General features: G+C 38.9%; 1 protein-coding gene across 2 annotated transcripts in view; it reads right to left on the bottom strand.

Annotated features, from left to right (window-relative positions):
* ANO6 (anoctamin 6) overlaps positions 1-16,554 on the bottom strand; it is an 81,655-nt gene that overhangs the window by 52,995 nt on the left and 12,106 nt on the right. For both annotated transcript variants that reach the window (XM_030479861.1, XM_030479862.1), the window contains exon 2: positions 2,184-2,260. In XM_030479861.1, the coding sequence (XP_030335721.1) occupies positions 2,184-2,260 (77 nt within the window). The remainder of the gene's footprint in view (positions 1-2,183; positions 2,261-16,554) is intronic.

The raw sequence follows: 16,554 nt of genomic DNA, 5'->3' as shown, positions 1-16,554 counted from the left end.
TTGACACGGAAGGAACAGTGCAGAACAGATGCTGCTAAAACGGAGCAGAAATTACAACTGCTGGTAAACATGAGTAACCAAAAATAAAAATTGATTTTGACAGTCGATTTTCAGTAGAAATAAAAATAAATTCTACCAAGACTGCTTGGAGGAGACTGTTCTAACCACAAGGTATCTGACATTCCAGCTGCTTTGATGCTATTTCACTTCATAGAAATACATAAAAAAAATTATTAAATGAACTACAAGGAAAGTCTAAGAAGGATTTTTATAACATCCTGGTCATGGCAGTCAGTTGGGAAATGGAAGCTCTTGGTTCCACCTCATGTCCCAAAAAATGGTTAATTTTTTTCCAGACACCAAAGCAGCTTCAAATGAAAAACACCCTGCCGCAAAACGCTGCGGTAGGGGAGGTGAGGGTATCCGGCTCCCAGAAAGAAATTAATTTCCTAGTGCTTTGGATATTTGTTTCCTATAGCAGAAGCAGGAAGAAACCTCCTTGACACATAAGTATGACAATTAGTTTGCCAGCTAAGCTGCTAGAGAAGCTCCCCAAGACTCTGGGGCACCTCAGTGCAATAAAGACTGAATCCCTTCATTTACACTGCTTTCAAAATGCACTACCACCATGGAAATCCTTTGTCTCTTTCTTTTATGAGTTCAGTTCTATATGAATCAAAATAGCTTTCAGTTTGGCGGCCAGGCTGAGAAATAAATTACCTACACAGCTCCAATCATAATATCTACATAAAAGACAGGGCAGGCTGAATTTGAATGCTTGATTTGTGTCTTTTAGCTCATTCTTCATTGTATTATATGTTCTCCCAGTCATATAAAGAAAAGAATGTATTTTCTTATAGGCAGAGAAGTCAGCATGACCTGGACCTCCACAGTCACAGTGGATCTCCTCTGTGCAAGCTAAAGGGATAACCAGTACCAGCAGTAGCAGGCTACTGCTGTCATTCCAGGAGCATCTAGTAGGATCCTAGCAGGATCTAGTACACAGCAATAGAGATGCAGAGGCAGTTTCAACTACTTGTAAATAGCTGATGGTTTAAATGTCAATGCCTTGGACAGGGCTGACTGGGAACCAGCTCCATCTCTCGTTACTTGGTGGCACCATTACAGTACTTTCCTGAACGATTTCTCTATGTTAAAACAGTCATGAAGCTCTTAAGTGTTCAAATTAATTGGTCCAATGAGATATTCTTGACACTGTTGAACCTGTTTCTTTACACCTTGTTCTCCTGTAACACTGATGCACCTGTAGAGGCAGCTTGACTAGAAAAGACAACTGATACACACCAAAAGCCAGCAACACTAACCTCCACCACTGGAGTAACAAAACACAGAACAGGCTTTTTTGATTTATATGGAGTTGCTCCATTAGCTTTAGCACAAGTATATACCTTTTTTAATCCAGGATTACAGCTATCTCCTTGTGCAACTGCAGGCCACACCGGTACCATTCTAGGGGAAAAAAGCATGCCAGTTGGGCATCAGTTTGGCAAAGCCATGAAAGGGCTTGTTGGGGTCAACTGGCCATCCTCTGAGATAAGTGAGATCTGAGACAGGACATCTCGAGCTAGAGCCAGAGGCTTGTTAGCTGCAGAAAACATTAGGTGAGCTGGGGAGCTTGAACTTTGGACAAAGGGAATGGACACCTCCAGGTCTTTTTTGTTCTTGCCCCTTTCGGTCTCTGGCTGAAGTAAAGAATTTCTTGGTGTCTCCAAGCTTTCTGTAAATATGAATCTTGAACTCACAGGTTAGCCAACTAATTCCTGTGTGTGTATTAATCTACAGTGTATGTGTATTTATATATATATATAGGGTGTGTTCATAGCTATTTATCCTTGTATACACACAGAGAAATCCTATACATGCAAGTATAAAATTACATCTAGGGAGGAGGGGCGTGTGTGTTTGTGTATCAGTTTATAGTGAACACATATTGGTCACTTTTAATTGAGTCCAGTGTCTGTGTCAAACTGTACTTTCAGATCTGAGTCAATGGCTTCAGGTACCTTTAGGGAAACAAAAATACAGCAACTCAGATTCAGTCACGCAGATGAACGCCATGTGCTGCTAATGCAAAGGAATGCTAGTTTTCTGGAACAGCTACTGACTGTTGCATATCTGTATGAGAAAAAATTACAGATAGTCATAGTTAAAGAAGTACCCACCCATTCAGGAGTATGAAGGTTTTGCTGATCTGGCACAGTTCCATAAGTGGGAATAATCATCTGGTTCAGTTCCAAGACTAAAAATAAAAATAAAACATTAAAACATTTTAGCATTTTGTGTGGTAGGGTTTTTTCTATTTATTTATTTTTAATTTTATTACTGGTTTGTGGAGAAGCCACTTTATTGTACTTATTTAGTAGTTCAGAAACAGAATGCTTGTGTCTCACACTTCAGTTACAATCAGCAGGTAGCAAGGCGGCCAAATTTCACCAGGATGACAAGCTAATGCTAGGAAAAGATCCTGACCAAGCTACAGTGATGTAAAGCATCCCTTTGCTAGTATGTATTAATTGGTGTTCCAGAAAATCTATTCATGCTCTAGCAGTAGTTACGTTTATCTTTCAATGAACTACCAGAACTGGGTCCACCAGCACAGATAACTCTTGCTCATGCTGACTGTACTTGCCAGGCAATAACAAATAACAGTACCAGGGAATTCTTCAAAAATAGATCTGACACAGGCAATGATGCTGTAACATTCAGGCTCTAACAGGAATGATTTTCACATAACTTTATAAAACATTTGCAAGTTCAATGTGTATTGATGCCCCGGTTACTCCTCACCCATTTCCCCAATACCTGTTAAAAATGAACAACCCGTGAACTGAATTGGGCTCCTGAAAATAGTGCATAAAATAAAAATGACCTTGTGAAGCATGCTACTCCATGATGCCATCATCAAGCATGCTGGGAAAACTGGCCATCAGATCAAGCACTGAATAAGACACAAATTCGTCCTAATAAAGCTGCTGGAAATAAGTTACAGAAGCTCTACAATCGCTGCAAGGTACTGGTTTTAGTTTCTTAACAAATACTTTTGGCTCTTAAGAAGAAGTCAGATAATATCCTTGTGTTATTTTTAGATCCTTAAAATAGAGAGGTGTCTTAGCTAAGACTATCTTGCACTGCAGAAAGGGTCATGGATAGCAGTGGTACCTAAATGCCAGTGTTGTCTGGAAAGGATAGCTTCAACTTACCAAAAAATACTATAACACTAAAAGAAAATACTCTAAAATAATCCAATCTATGGTACTCTTAGCATAGCTGAACACCCATTAGATGCAATGCCAGGACAAACATAACTAATATGCCTGGTTTGTTTTGTTTTGTTTTGGCTTAAATACTTAATTGATATGTGGCCAAATTCTCAAGAATTTTTAAGAACCCTTTTTTCACTGATGATGCTCATTTATACCAGCTGAAGATGTGTGAAAACACTTAGAAACAGAGCGCAAGACCAGTGCTCTTTACAAATCAACAGAATCCTCTCATGGCCTCTATGCATCTGAATTCTCTGGTTTAAATACGCTGTTGCAGAATTTGGTAGGGACTTTGTTCCAGATGTTGAGCTGCCAGTTTCCAGATCTCTACTGTGGTGATAGCACATACTCTAGGGAGGAGACAAAAGCAAGTCCATGAATCTTTCCATCAACATCGCTTCAGAAACATTTGAGTCATAACCCAAAGGTTGGCCCAGTTGAATAACCAAAGTCGGTGAGCTCTCAAAAACATTAATGTCTTTAGAAACATCTCCCAGCATTTAAAATAAGAGCAGAAAAATGTGGACTAATGCAGCACACAAAAGTCACAAGGTGAGACCATAATCTGAAGACTTGAAAACCTGAACATATCTTAGCAGCTACGGCAAGACTGCTGTATATGTGCATCATTATATTTTAATGGTTCAGCTCAGACTAGTGTGAGAAGGGCAAATATATGTCCTTGCTATCAGTGTAATGGGCATCACTCTACATTCCTTAGGGCATTCTTTATTCTCTATCTGGACACAAAGATATCCACATACAAAGTGCTCCTGAAACCCACAGAAGGAGGAATGTTTCTGCCCACATATAATGGACAGAGTGAAGGAGAAATACAAGCATCTTGCTTTGAAATATAAACATTTGCTCTGAAACTCTGTGTGCCATTATATAGAACAAGCAGATGTGGACACAGATACAAAGGCTTCTGCCAGCCACTGAACTGCAGTAATGAGACTCATGAGTTAAAATAGCCTTTCTGCTAAGTCCTTACAATGTGTAACTACACACCCGTCATCAGTGCTGTCTAGAAATCCCTTCAGCCAGAACTGAAGAGAAGAGGGAAACTTGGCATTCACAGCAGGAAGGACAACTCCAGTTCTCTCAAATCCTGATGGATCTGGGGCTGGCCAGGAATATCCTCTGGAGAATTTTATACATGAAGCCAATTTGTTCTGCCTCAGTGTCTCTGGCCAGCGTATCTTCCCCATGATATGGTGTCATGCACATTTTATCATTTTATCAATATTTAGCTTCTTAACACATTTTTACTTGAAATACTGATCAGTACAGTCCCTGAGCCATTGGTCCAATGAAAGGACTTATGCAAAAGGGATCTGACCCTCTCACTTTTTATGGGACATTAGCTCAGAACTTAAATTAAATACATATTAATGTTTGTGTGAAGCCAAAAATACAAGCCCTTGACACTACCTGAATGTGTGCTTAGGTAAGATTTCTTCTGGCAGTGGTTCGCGAGGACAGTTGTGCCAATTTGTGCAGTTTTCAGCTGGAAGTGAACATTCTAGTCTCACAGAAATACAAAAACGGTACCTGCAAAAACTCAGCTTTGCCAGAAAAAGCTGCACCCACACAAAGTGCTTTTCCAACTCTTGAAATCACCTCATTTATTTCCTCCACCTCCCCTCCAACCTTATGGTAAGATTAGTTTAAGTATGGAGGACAAGAAAGAAAACTGCAGCACAGAAGTTTGGGGCTGGACATAGGAAAAGCTTTCTAGCAACGAGATCAGTATAAGGGATTGCCTGGGAAGGCAGGTGAGGCCATGTGAGTTCTTCAACATCAAAGATTCTTCAGTGTAGACTAAATATCCTGGAATAATCTAGGCCAAGTTGAATCTAGCATGAACCCTAAGAGGATGGTGTAGATGAGCTCTGAGGACCTTTCTGGAGTTTCATCTGAGTGTAAGTCTGGTCATAGTGTTCCCATAGTTATGTCCAAAAAAGACAATTGTGCTTGGTTGTTATACCAAAATAATAGTTCTGCTTACCTATTTCTTCTTCAGAAACATTATTACTCCTGTTAATGTTCGGGTCAGAGCATAGCGAGTGTAGATGCTTATGTTCTACCACCCAGCCAAGTAAAGCAAAAGCGTGAGGGAACAAAGAAATCTACTGGATTTGTGCCGGCATGCTCTGGTTTTAATTGATCGATACATCAAGTTCTATCTTCAGTGAATCCTGGCAACTGCTTTTGTCAGAACATTTTATCTAATTTCTTTTTGAATTGTAATCATGAATTTTGAGTTCTTGCTCAGTGATACCAGTTGGTCTTTGATCGAGTCCTATCAAAAGATGCTGTTGTAAAACTTGTAAGTACTGAATCTGTGCATGCTACTTTACAAGAACATCTCAGTTGTATTATAGCTGCCAATATATCAGTGATATATCAGCTGCCCAGATATATCATTCTGGAATCCAGGACACGGAATTGCACTGTCAGCATTTCACACCTTACCTCAAATATGCCCATACACCAGTGCTAAGAAGTCTAGGTTAATCCCACGCTGCTTCTTCATAACTTGTGTATATCCCATGCTTTGGGCCAGGCCATGGGAGATGAATCCTGCTGTTATTACTACCAGTGATTAGTCTTATGAGCTTTCTCTATGGTGTTGCTTTCTCACAGGTTGGCCAGCATTTGTCTGGATTGAATAAAGATCCTAAAATTCCCTAAGAACCAGCGTAAAATACCCAGTCTTTTCATTAGTTAATTGGTATTGACAGTGAATGGTTTTGTAAGTTCAGTGATCTTCCACTGAATAATTCAATTTTAAAGGCTTTCATGAACATTCCTACTAGAAATCTCTACCTATTGCTATGGCAGAGTTGAGAGGTTATGGCACATTGATAGGCATGGATGCTGCTCTACTTTTGGAATAAATGGAAAGAAGGATTAAACCATTCCTTGGAGTTCGAATAGTGAAATAATAGAAGCTGCCCAAAGCACAGGTAGTAGGGATTAAGCAGGTTTTCTGAGACTGTTAACTAAGAGGCCTAAGAATGGAAAAAACAGTATCCAGAAGTGAAAAGAAATATGCTGTCCAAAAAATCATTAATGACAAGAAAACCACAAAGATTTTGGATAAACTGATGTTTGAAAAGACCATTGGGCTTGGCTCTATAAACAAGGACATTGGCAAACATGCCTGAAGCTGCCAAACTTCTTGGGCCTAAGAAATTCTTGGCTATCATCAATTTCCTCTCTAATGGAAATAATCAAAGGTAAACAAGGGCAGCAGCGCTCTTTTAAACTTGTAAATTGCCTGCATAAGCTGAATTAATAGGCAAAGAATTACTCTGAGAAGTCTAAAAGGTTTTACAACACCAATCTCGTAGTACCTAGTACTTCACTTCCCTCAGCAATCCTGTGAGACATTGCAAAGGACATGATCCCTGGCACTGAACGTGGTACCTCATGAGCAGTCATGAACGTAAAGCCAGGAAACAATGTCTGGAGTCCCTAGGTATTGCTGCTTTTCTATAGATATCACCTCTTACTTCCCTCAGAGTATTTTGTAAGAGTACTGTCTGTCACAGATGTTTTAAAAAGTGTAAGTCCCAAATCATGGTCTTACAGAGTAAAAAATCAACTAATAGAATATTGTGCTCTCCTAAGTACTAAATGGAAGTGCTCGAGAATCTTTGCTCAGCCCCTCAGTGGGGCTGCACAGAGTGCCTCCTCCATAAGCAAGGAAGATTACAGTACGGTTACAGAAAATGAGTTGTAAAGCTAAACCACAGTGCTTGGGCACATCGACTTAATCTGCATTTCCTGGCTGCATGCACAACGCTGTCCCACAGCAAATACAGGTGGAAAGCATGAGAGAAAAGGGTAGGAGGCATTTGCCAAAGGACTGAAGAGCTCTTCAAACCCACACCCTAGCTTAGCTCACAGCACTGCCCTCATGTAGCCGTGCTTTGGACAACAACATTCACTGTATATAGAAAGGTAAAAATGTAAGTACACAATTGGACACGCTTAATTCTTTTGGACCTCAAATAGATTGTGAAGAAAATTAATATAATAACAAAATACGTAACTGACTGGAAAATATCAGGAAATATTTACATGCAATTTTTTATGTGAATCGACACATTTACTGAAATGTTTGTCTGACAGCACTGTCACCACATCAGAACAGAAAAATAGTCATTAGTAAAGTTTATTTGTTCTAATACGATTTGCCACCATGAGACTCAGAAAACTGGATGCAGTCAGATTGTTCGCATCTACTGGGATAAGCAAGAAGATCCAAAGTTGGTGGGCCTTGCCTAGGTACTGGTTTCTAAGTAGAGCTACTCCTGCATCACACACGTCCTCAGGAAACAGATGAACATTGTGGTAGTATCTCCCCATCTTGGCAGGCTGCAGTCATGCTAGCAGAAGATTGGTTTTGTGATACCATCATGCACAGCACCCGAGAGGCAACCAAGCAAAAAGCCCCACCTCTGAGGTACTGTCTCAGAAGCCATGAGAAGGCATGAGGTAAAATACTGCATATGAACTGAGTCCTGGAATGAATGAAAACTACTCTGAAGCCCATCATCTAATCAAGGCAAATTACTTTCACCTTATTTCATAAAAGAACACATTAGTGCTGTCTGGAATAAAACCAGCATTTCAGACATTCATCTTCTCACAAAAGATGAGTGTTGACATATCCAAGACAGGGTTCCATGTGAAGAAGTGGCAATCACTGTATCAAAAATATGGAAATAATAATGAGGGGAGAGCATCATTAGCAGGCGAATTAGTCTAAATATCCAGAGTCATCCCTGAACACCATCAGGGGCCTGCAGTAAAGCCACTGTTCTGAAAGTAACTTTATTTTGATGGCAGCTTCCTTAACAACATCCAGCCCTCTGTCTCTCGGTCCAAAAATAATAAAATTATGGTACTGAAGTATATGGTTCTGTTCTGGCTTTGGGGAGAGAAGTAGGGGAAGACACGGACAGATTTATGCCGTATTGTTTTAAATGCCCCAGAAGATCAAAAAGGCAGAGAACTGACAATACAAAGCAGTTTCCCTACTGAGCAAAGATTGTGCTTTTCCAAATCTTAACACTTACCCAGGAAGTGAAGATACTGTTATAAACATGAGTACAACCTCTGGTGCCATGAACAAAGAAAACTTTGAATATATGCTATTTAGACTAGACAAAATAACTGCTTTCCTTCCTGTTGATTTACATAAGGCTTTATGTATTAATACATTAATTATGTATTATTAATATGTATTAATAACATTATAAATATGTAAATTACATTTTTATGTAAAAAATAATCTAATAGTTATGACTAAAAAAAGCCTAAAGGAACAGATCATGACCTGTTTTAAGGGCCGATCATAGAACAAATTGTTTTCCAGTTAAATGTAAACTATTCAAGTCATATGTAACACAAAAATCTGAAGTGAAGTAAAATCATTTCACATTTGAATTTTTCTGGAAACAGAAACTGTTGGACTGACATACTGGTTTCGACAGCCACAGTCTCTTTTGCTGGTGTAGAATATTTCTTTATTGTAGTTTATTTCATATGTTCAGTTCGTTGTATAGGAGTACTCTCAGAGCTAAGAAACTAGTTAGGCGTTGAAAAAGCAAGAATATGTATCTTACTTTATAAACAGATAAATCAAAGAAAGAGATCTACAGCTCCAAAACAGAATTAATCAAGGCCATTAGGTTACTTGATCTTCTTCCTCTGTTGAAAACAAACAAACAAACAAATGAAACAGTATTAAATGTAAAATATCCTTGATGGTTTTGATCCTTATATATGAAGCCACACATAACATAGTTTTGTTTAATCACCTAAACAATTTTAAACACCTCCCACCCCTCAAATCCTCATTAGCTAGGGTGATATATTAACCTAATTGCTTTCACTTCACAAAGTAAATGAATAAACGCAAAGAGTTAAGAAAAGAATGTCTTCGGTTATCCTTCCAAAATGCAGGTCTAATGTTTTCGTCTTGCTCCTTCCTAGGTGGAGACATTATTATCAGGATCTTTTTGGTGCTTAAAGGCCTGTCTGGGTTGAAGTTTCCAGACTAGCTGTTCCAGACTAGCTCTTCTCTGGGGTATAATCTTTTCTTTACTTGCATATGAGTAAATTACAATCACAAAGGATCAGTGGTTTCACCTCTTTCCAACTGGCTTACATTTAGTAGCAGTCATTCTTTTAAGTTCAGTTATTTGATTGGAATGTGTTTAAATTAGTTTTATTTCATACCTGTAGACTTTATTTGAAGAATACATGCTACTAAACCCCATATTCTTCACTTTCTGAAAAGTTATGTATTTGAAGTGAAATTGAGTTATTTTTATAACAAACTATACTTCATAAGATATTATTTATAGTTAATAAGAGATCTATACAGCTGCCTTCCGTGTGAAAGTCTTGTTCTTCGTGAGAAAACTGATGACAATTAGTAATGCCAGAATGGCTTTCCAAGCTGTCAATAAATTTCATTCTCTGTGCACTCACACAGAGCAGATCTGCTGGTACTATCAACCCCAAACCTAATCTATGCCACATAATAAGAAAAACATTGATTTTAATTTCAGATGCCCAAGCATACCCAAAAAGAAGCTACAGACACTGCTGTATCACAAAGGCTGTCTTGGCAGATGATTCTTTCTTGTTTGAAAGACTATTCTTTCCATTAAGTTATTTTCTCTTACAGCTGTGCAAACAAAGGATTGGGAACATGTGGTATGTCTTCCAAAAATAAATACTCTTTCATGACTAACCCTAAACAGGAACACATTCAGTTGGAAATATAATACAGGGTACTGCTAGTCTGACACCCAATGTCCTGAAACAGCCAGCTCAGAGTCAGGGTAGCTCACCAAAACAATAAAGTAATTAGCATGCAGTTATAGAGCAAGAAATTAGGCTTTGTGGAAATGATTCTGCTGATAGCAGTGGCTAAATATTTAAGAGGCATCGAGCTGGGAGGTTTAAGGAGCTCAGTAACCAAACTGTTAAACAGTTCTTATGTGTTCGGAGCTCAAAGTGGGACACTTGCCCGAAATCCGCGGCAAAAACCCTAAATCATTTCAATGAGACCTGGACTAGCCCCAACTTCAGTTTCAGAAACAAACACTGGGCTAATGACATTTTAGTTACAATTCTGTGAATCCAGAGTAATCTGCTGAAATGCAAATGCTGGCTCCTGTTTTTCACTGCTGCAATGCACACCAGAACCAACCTGTCTGCATCCAGTCTGCACATCAGACACTAGCTGACTGTAAATCACTGCAGAAATTCAGCTGCTAATTAGGCTATTCTAAATGCTTTTTCTGAAGCTCAACAATTTACCCACCTTCAGCTGAAATGGCTGTCAGAATTATTTTGGCTCTCATCTGTCAATAGGCAATACATATAGATAGAGAAACAATTTTGGGGTTTAGAATGTATTAACACACCTACCTGCTACAATTTTAAACAATATTTTATATGCTTTTTGGTTGTACAATGAATGCATACATGTCAAATACCTAGCTAGCTTTGTCAGATTATAAAATCATGGAATAAACTGATTAAGTCAAAAGGCTTCAGACAGATAATCTTGTCAGGCATTAATCTCAGGTTGGAATATGGTTCAAGCATTCTCTCTTCTCCACATACATGTTCTTATAATCTATTAAGTAATTTACATATATTAAAAGGATGCAATAAATGAGCCGCCTTCTTAATTTTTTCATTTAAGGGCTGCTTTGTTTTAGTCATATATGGGATCTGGTAGAAAATTGCTGTAATATTGACTACCAAATGAGCCTGTTTCATGATTAAACCTATGTCACATCATTACAAACTGAGGCACTCATACATATAAACTTTATTTCTTTCCTCTTTGACAATAGTGTAAACATTGTCCTTCCTGCCGTCAAAAATGCAAAGTCTTAGTTTCTAAGATGAAGAAAAATAACTACCTCAGTCATATTATGAACATAAGACATAAGGGATCTGCTGGGTCACTAAATCCATCACCAGCTTACTGACAACTTTGATTTTTAGTTTCATTAGTAGGTTCTGAGAGAAAATATTCTTTACTTGGAAGAATCTGTTTAAGTATGAAAAATGGATCAAGAAGAAGAGGCAGCTCTTTTGCTCCAGCAGCAAATAAATATCCAGGTGGCAGAGGATGAGATCCACTAATTCTGAAAAGTCAAAGGGCATTAGGGCAGATTTGCAGAAGGTGGTAGACATATAAAGTTAACGGATAAATTCCTGCTGAGGTATACTGAAGTGTCAGAGCAGATTGACAGTTTTAATATCAAACTATATCAAACACAGTGTATGGCCCTTAGCGACCAGAACAAATCCATCAATTCATTAATCGATCCATCAATTTAATAAATTACAGTTAATGTTTCCTTTGCTTAATAAAATATTTTAAATGCATAATGGTTTATAAAAGCACTTTCTTCTTAAGTAGACAGAATATTTAAGACAACTAATATACATGTTTGCACATTGCTTTTCTCTATGGTTAATTAACTCTGTATACATGTATCTAAATACGAGTTCAGAGTAAATAGTTATTTTCTAGGAGATAAGAAAGTTCAACAACAAATTAGAAATCAGAGTAAGCATGCATTGAGCTACATAATTGCTGAAATGAATGCGTGTCTATGGAATTAAAGAAGGGATATAGGCACCTAAAACAGGATTTGGGAGTAACTAAAACATTCAGGTCCAGAAGTGCATACAAAAACCACAGCTGCTGGTTAGCAGGAGCTTCCTGCCTCACTGCCACGCACTGCAGGCATTTCCCTTGGCGGTCACCAAGGACTGGGCTAGGTGTAGCCCCTCTGGTGTCCTCAGCAATGTCATTATTCAGCCAAACACAAGGGTTTTACTATCTTAGCTGACAGGTGATCAGTAAGACTCCGAACTCAAACTTGCAAACACTGGAATAGTCCTGGTTCAAGACTGTCTGTCATCACTGATGTGTCTTCACTGACCACTGTGTCTTTTAAAGAAGATGAAGAGATTGGATCCTGGTCTTCCCATTCAGAAGTGATTCCCACTACATAAAAGGTGAAAGATAACACAGTGATACCACTTGACCTAGCATAGGAGATGCTGGTGGATTTTAACAAAGGAAGTAATTTTTCATTATAAAGCTCAAACTGTTATACTTTTTTCTTCAGGACCCTATCTCCTTTTGTATACAAGACAGGGCTGCCATGAGGATGACTCCAGATTTGGCGAGGGGAGAGAACTTGTCTGTCTAGACCTACTGTATGAAGATTGAAAGGAAGAAAAACTATGTGATTGTTACAGAATTTGTGTGCGGCCTTGGAGAAGTGGCCTATGTCCCAGCTTGGAATCCAATACACATGATGCTGAGCAAGCTACCTGGGCAAAGTTTCACTCAGCTTTCCATGGCTGAGTTTCCAAGCTAACTGCAGAGGGTATTTGTTACAGCTGGGAAGCTTAGCACTTTTACAGCAGAACTGGGCATTTGTCACTAAGTTAAATGGAGAAGTATGGTGTGATACTTGGAACAACCAGATTGGGAAATACTCTTATTTTGGAAAAATCAGTCCCAAAGATTTTGTAATTGGTGAGCATTTTTTTGACAACTTTATATGAAACACAGCGAGTTCATCAACCAGAAACCCAGAATGGTGTTATGAGCTGATTTTACACAAGTGATTGAAAATACATTATTTTCTAGGGGCTCTGCAGTAGATGTGGTCTATAGAGGCCTGCCAGCGGGATATGAGTCTCTGTTCAGCATCTTATCTTTGCACAGCCCATTCAGAAGTGTTTTACATTCCCCACATCTTATCACTTCAGCAGCCTGCATTCCTATCACTGGGGTTTGGATTCCTGAAACTCCAGCTCTCCCTAAAGAGAGAGTTAGGCAACCTGACACTCTCATCCCTGTTGGATATAGTGTTCAGATGTGGTAAAAGCACCATAGAAACACAGAAGAGGAAAGTAATAAAAATATATGCTGTGCAAGGCTTGGACAATTTGAGTTAAACAAGGCTTGGAGCCATGCTCTTAATGAGGAAGATAGATAGACAAAAAGAAATATGCAATTACTACCAGTTTACTGAATAAGGCAGTGGATTTAAGAGGGAAAAAAGAACAGTGATTGTGTAACTAGAAACCTTAACACGCATGCAAACAAACGGCAGGAAAATTGAAGTTGCCTGGGCAACGTTAATGCTGACATTGCCCAACTTCTAAGTGCTTGACTTTGTAACCTTAATGTTAACATTTTTTAGACATAATATATAATTAGCCACAGCCAATTAGGGATGCTGTGGCTCCTGCTGGTAACCGGTAATATTTACATATAAATATAGAGAAAGATTACTGCTCGCTATACTGTATTATTTAATTATACAGTCAGTTTAGAAATTAAATTATATCTGAAGCATTTGAGAGATTCCCTTGAGGAGAAGTGATGGAACAATTATTACTGCAATTTGGCATGAGAAAACTTTGCTGAAAGTCTAGGATTTCACCTAATCAGACAATTTGATTAGTGGTCCACTCTGCTCTGCTGCTGGGTAATTTCAAAATGCACTGTAAGAAAAGTAATCATAATAACTATGGACACTTTTTCTTAGCAACTCACATATCAAATTTAGTAAGTTTAAAAAGTCAGTTCAGAATAATGTAATTAGTGCAAATTCAGTACCAGGATGGAAAAAACCTCCGGTGTGTTTTAGTTTATTACATTCACTATGAGTAAAAAGTTCTGGTTTCTGCTGACAATTCAATTCACAACGTCCAGCAACTACAGCTGGGCAACGTCTGACAGCTTCATGGCAAACAGCTGTGGTTTTGAAGACACAGAGGTTTTCTAAATTACTTTCTGGGAAAAGAGGCATTAACAAGAGGGATGCATGTGCGCACGCAGCTTTCTAGTAACAGTAATGTGGGCAGCCTGGTGGAAAATAAGAATATGCTCTCTGCCTGGCATTGAAAAGTCCACTATACAAGTAATGGCAAAAAATAGACGCATGTGAAAATTTCTACTCAAGACATTTATACAAAAACACATTTGGAAAATATGAAGGCAATAAAAACAAACTCCAGAGTGAATACACACATATTTCCCTGGACTTTGAGAACCTGGAAGTAGAAGGAGGTAAGATTTCAACAGCCATTACAGTCCTCTTGCAAGACAAGGATGGAAAAATGCAGTGGATTCCCTTGGAAAGAGGATGCTGTGCTGAAGGTCTTGGTCATTTCAGTTACTGGTAAAGAGCCCCCAGCTTTAGGTGACATGAATGCACAGATCAGGCCTTGCACATTTACCCAGAGTAAGCCTTGAGCTTAGGCAAGGTTGGTAATGCTATTAGCTTTTCAAGGTAATGCCACCATCAGACTGCACCTTTTACTGCAATCAGCTTCTTGCTGGAACAGGTGGTCTGTCACCTGGCTTGCGAGCTGGACTGATGGCTTGTCCTTTCTATCAGATGTGAGAAGGAAACACACCACTTGCCTGTGGCCATTCAGCTGCAGTGCTTATCACTAACTCCTGGCTTTTGTCCTTGGATACACTACCTGCTCCTAGTCCCCAGATTTATGTTATAATGGAGTTTTTGGCCTACAGCTTGCCTCTGTCCATGCCTTCTTGTTCTCGACTGTAAGGCTGTTCACCAGTTTTTCACAAGGTCAGTAATTTTTAAGAAACAGCATACGCATACAACCAAAGAAGAACAAGGGCACACAAGAGCACAAGAATGCACTTATGGATCATCTCAGTGGTACACCTAGACAGCCTCCTTTTCCCCAAGAGAGAAAAAATGGTGCTCTGGGCCTAAACCACCTTTCAATGTTCTGAAGTATAAGATGAAAGCACAGAGGCAGTGAAGCTCCCACAGTATACAATCAGACAGAAGCAGGATATTTTTGTTTTAGGTATCTTCTGGCTTTTAATGAATAAATTTATCTCTACAGCTTTTGAACCTTTAACTGCTTCTTACGCTTCTTAACACTGGGAAGAGTGAAGAGCAGTAAGTTGTCATTCACCTCCACTCCATTCACCCCCACTCCATGAGGTGGCACATTAGAAATCTTCTCAGATACACTACATATGACTATACACTCCGAGTCAGATGCCACAGATACCTGAGAAATATTAACAGTGCTGCCCATGGGATAGCATGAGCTTTTTGAGCGCTTGATGTGCAACAATGCTAATAATGTATTAGGTATCTAGATATTATGTCGCCTTTCGGTTTGTGTTTATAAGCAACACATAAAGAGGCATCATTCCCTGGGTAATGTCATACTTCAGATTTCAGTGTGGTCACGCAGCACCATTGTGCTTTCAGAATGGAAACAGTGGAAGCAGCTTTAGACAACCATTTAAGCACATGATAGTGTGGTGTAAAGTGCCATTTCTAGATTTCTCTAACAATTGTTCCTAGAAACTTAGCCATCCCAGAATGACTGCATTCAGTCTAAGAACTTGTCAGGAAAGAATGCAGGTGAATTTTAAAGTACAAGTCTCCTTTTGTTTGGCAGGTAGCATAAAAATGCGGAAAATACGTATTTTGATAGCTTATCTTAGGAGGAAGAATAAAGAAGTCAGGACTATACACTAACGACTCTAATGAAAAATGACTGGCTTTGAATCTTAGATATGATTCAGCTGTAACAAAACCAAGCAGCGAGATAATAAGGAGGAAAAAGACAGACAGAAATTCTCTTGTTTTCCTCCTGACTCACCTATTTCACAGTGTAACTCCATGAAATCTTAAAAGCAGCCCACAAAGGAGGAGATGCAAGCTTTGCTCAGGAAAGCATGGAAAAACATTTTACGTTGGTGTCTATAGTCCTGCTAAACTGTTTTATGACGTTATGAACATACCAGATGGCAGTAACACAGGAACAAACATAGGGCTTGGTCAGTTTTTACAAAATTACAGATCTTCATGAGTGTACAACCAGTGCTGAGAAACGCAGCCATACTCCCCCTCACAAATTCATTTCCACTGAGATTCTAATCCATTTCTTCAGAACTGTGGAAGTGAGAGGATGTAAAAAATAATCAGAACCACTGACCCTAAAGATGACACAATAAAACAGTGAAGAAAATAGTGAAGGACATGAAAAATAATGGAAAGACTCATCCTGAAAGCAAACAGGGTATCTCTGGAGTTTATTTTTGCGTGCAAAGTGTTCCTAAGGAACATCCTGTTGAGGAGAATGGTCAGTGGGTTTGTTCAGTGAACTGTATGCAGTGAGAGATGCAGAAACT

Source organism: Strigops habroptila, chromosome 3 (assembly GCF_004027225.2).
Source record: "Strigops habroptila isolate Jane chromosome 3, bStrHab1.2.pri, whole genome shotgun sequence".
In the NCBI taxonomy this organism is placed as follows: Eukaryota; Metazoa; Chordata; class Aves; order Psittaciformes; family Psittacidae; genus Strigops; species Strigops habroptila.
Note: the sequence above shows the minus strand (reverse complement) of the source record. Positions and strands in the feature narration are given on the sequence as shown.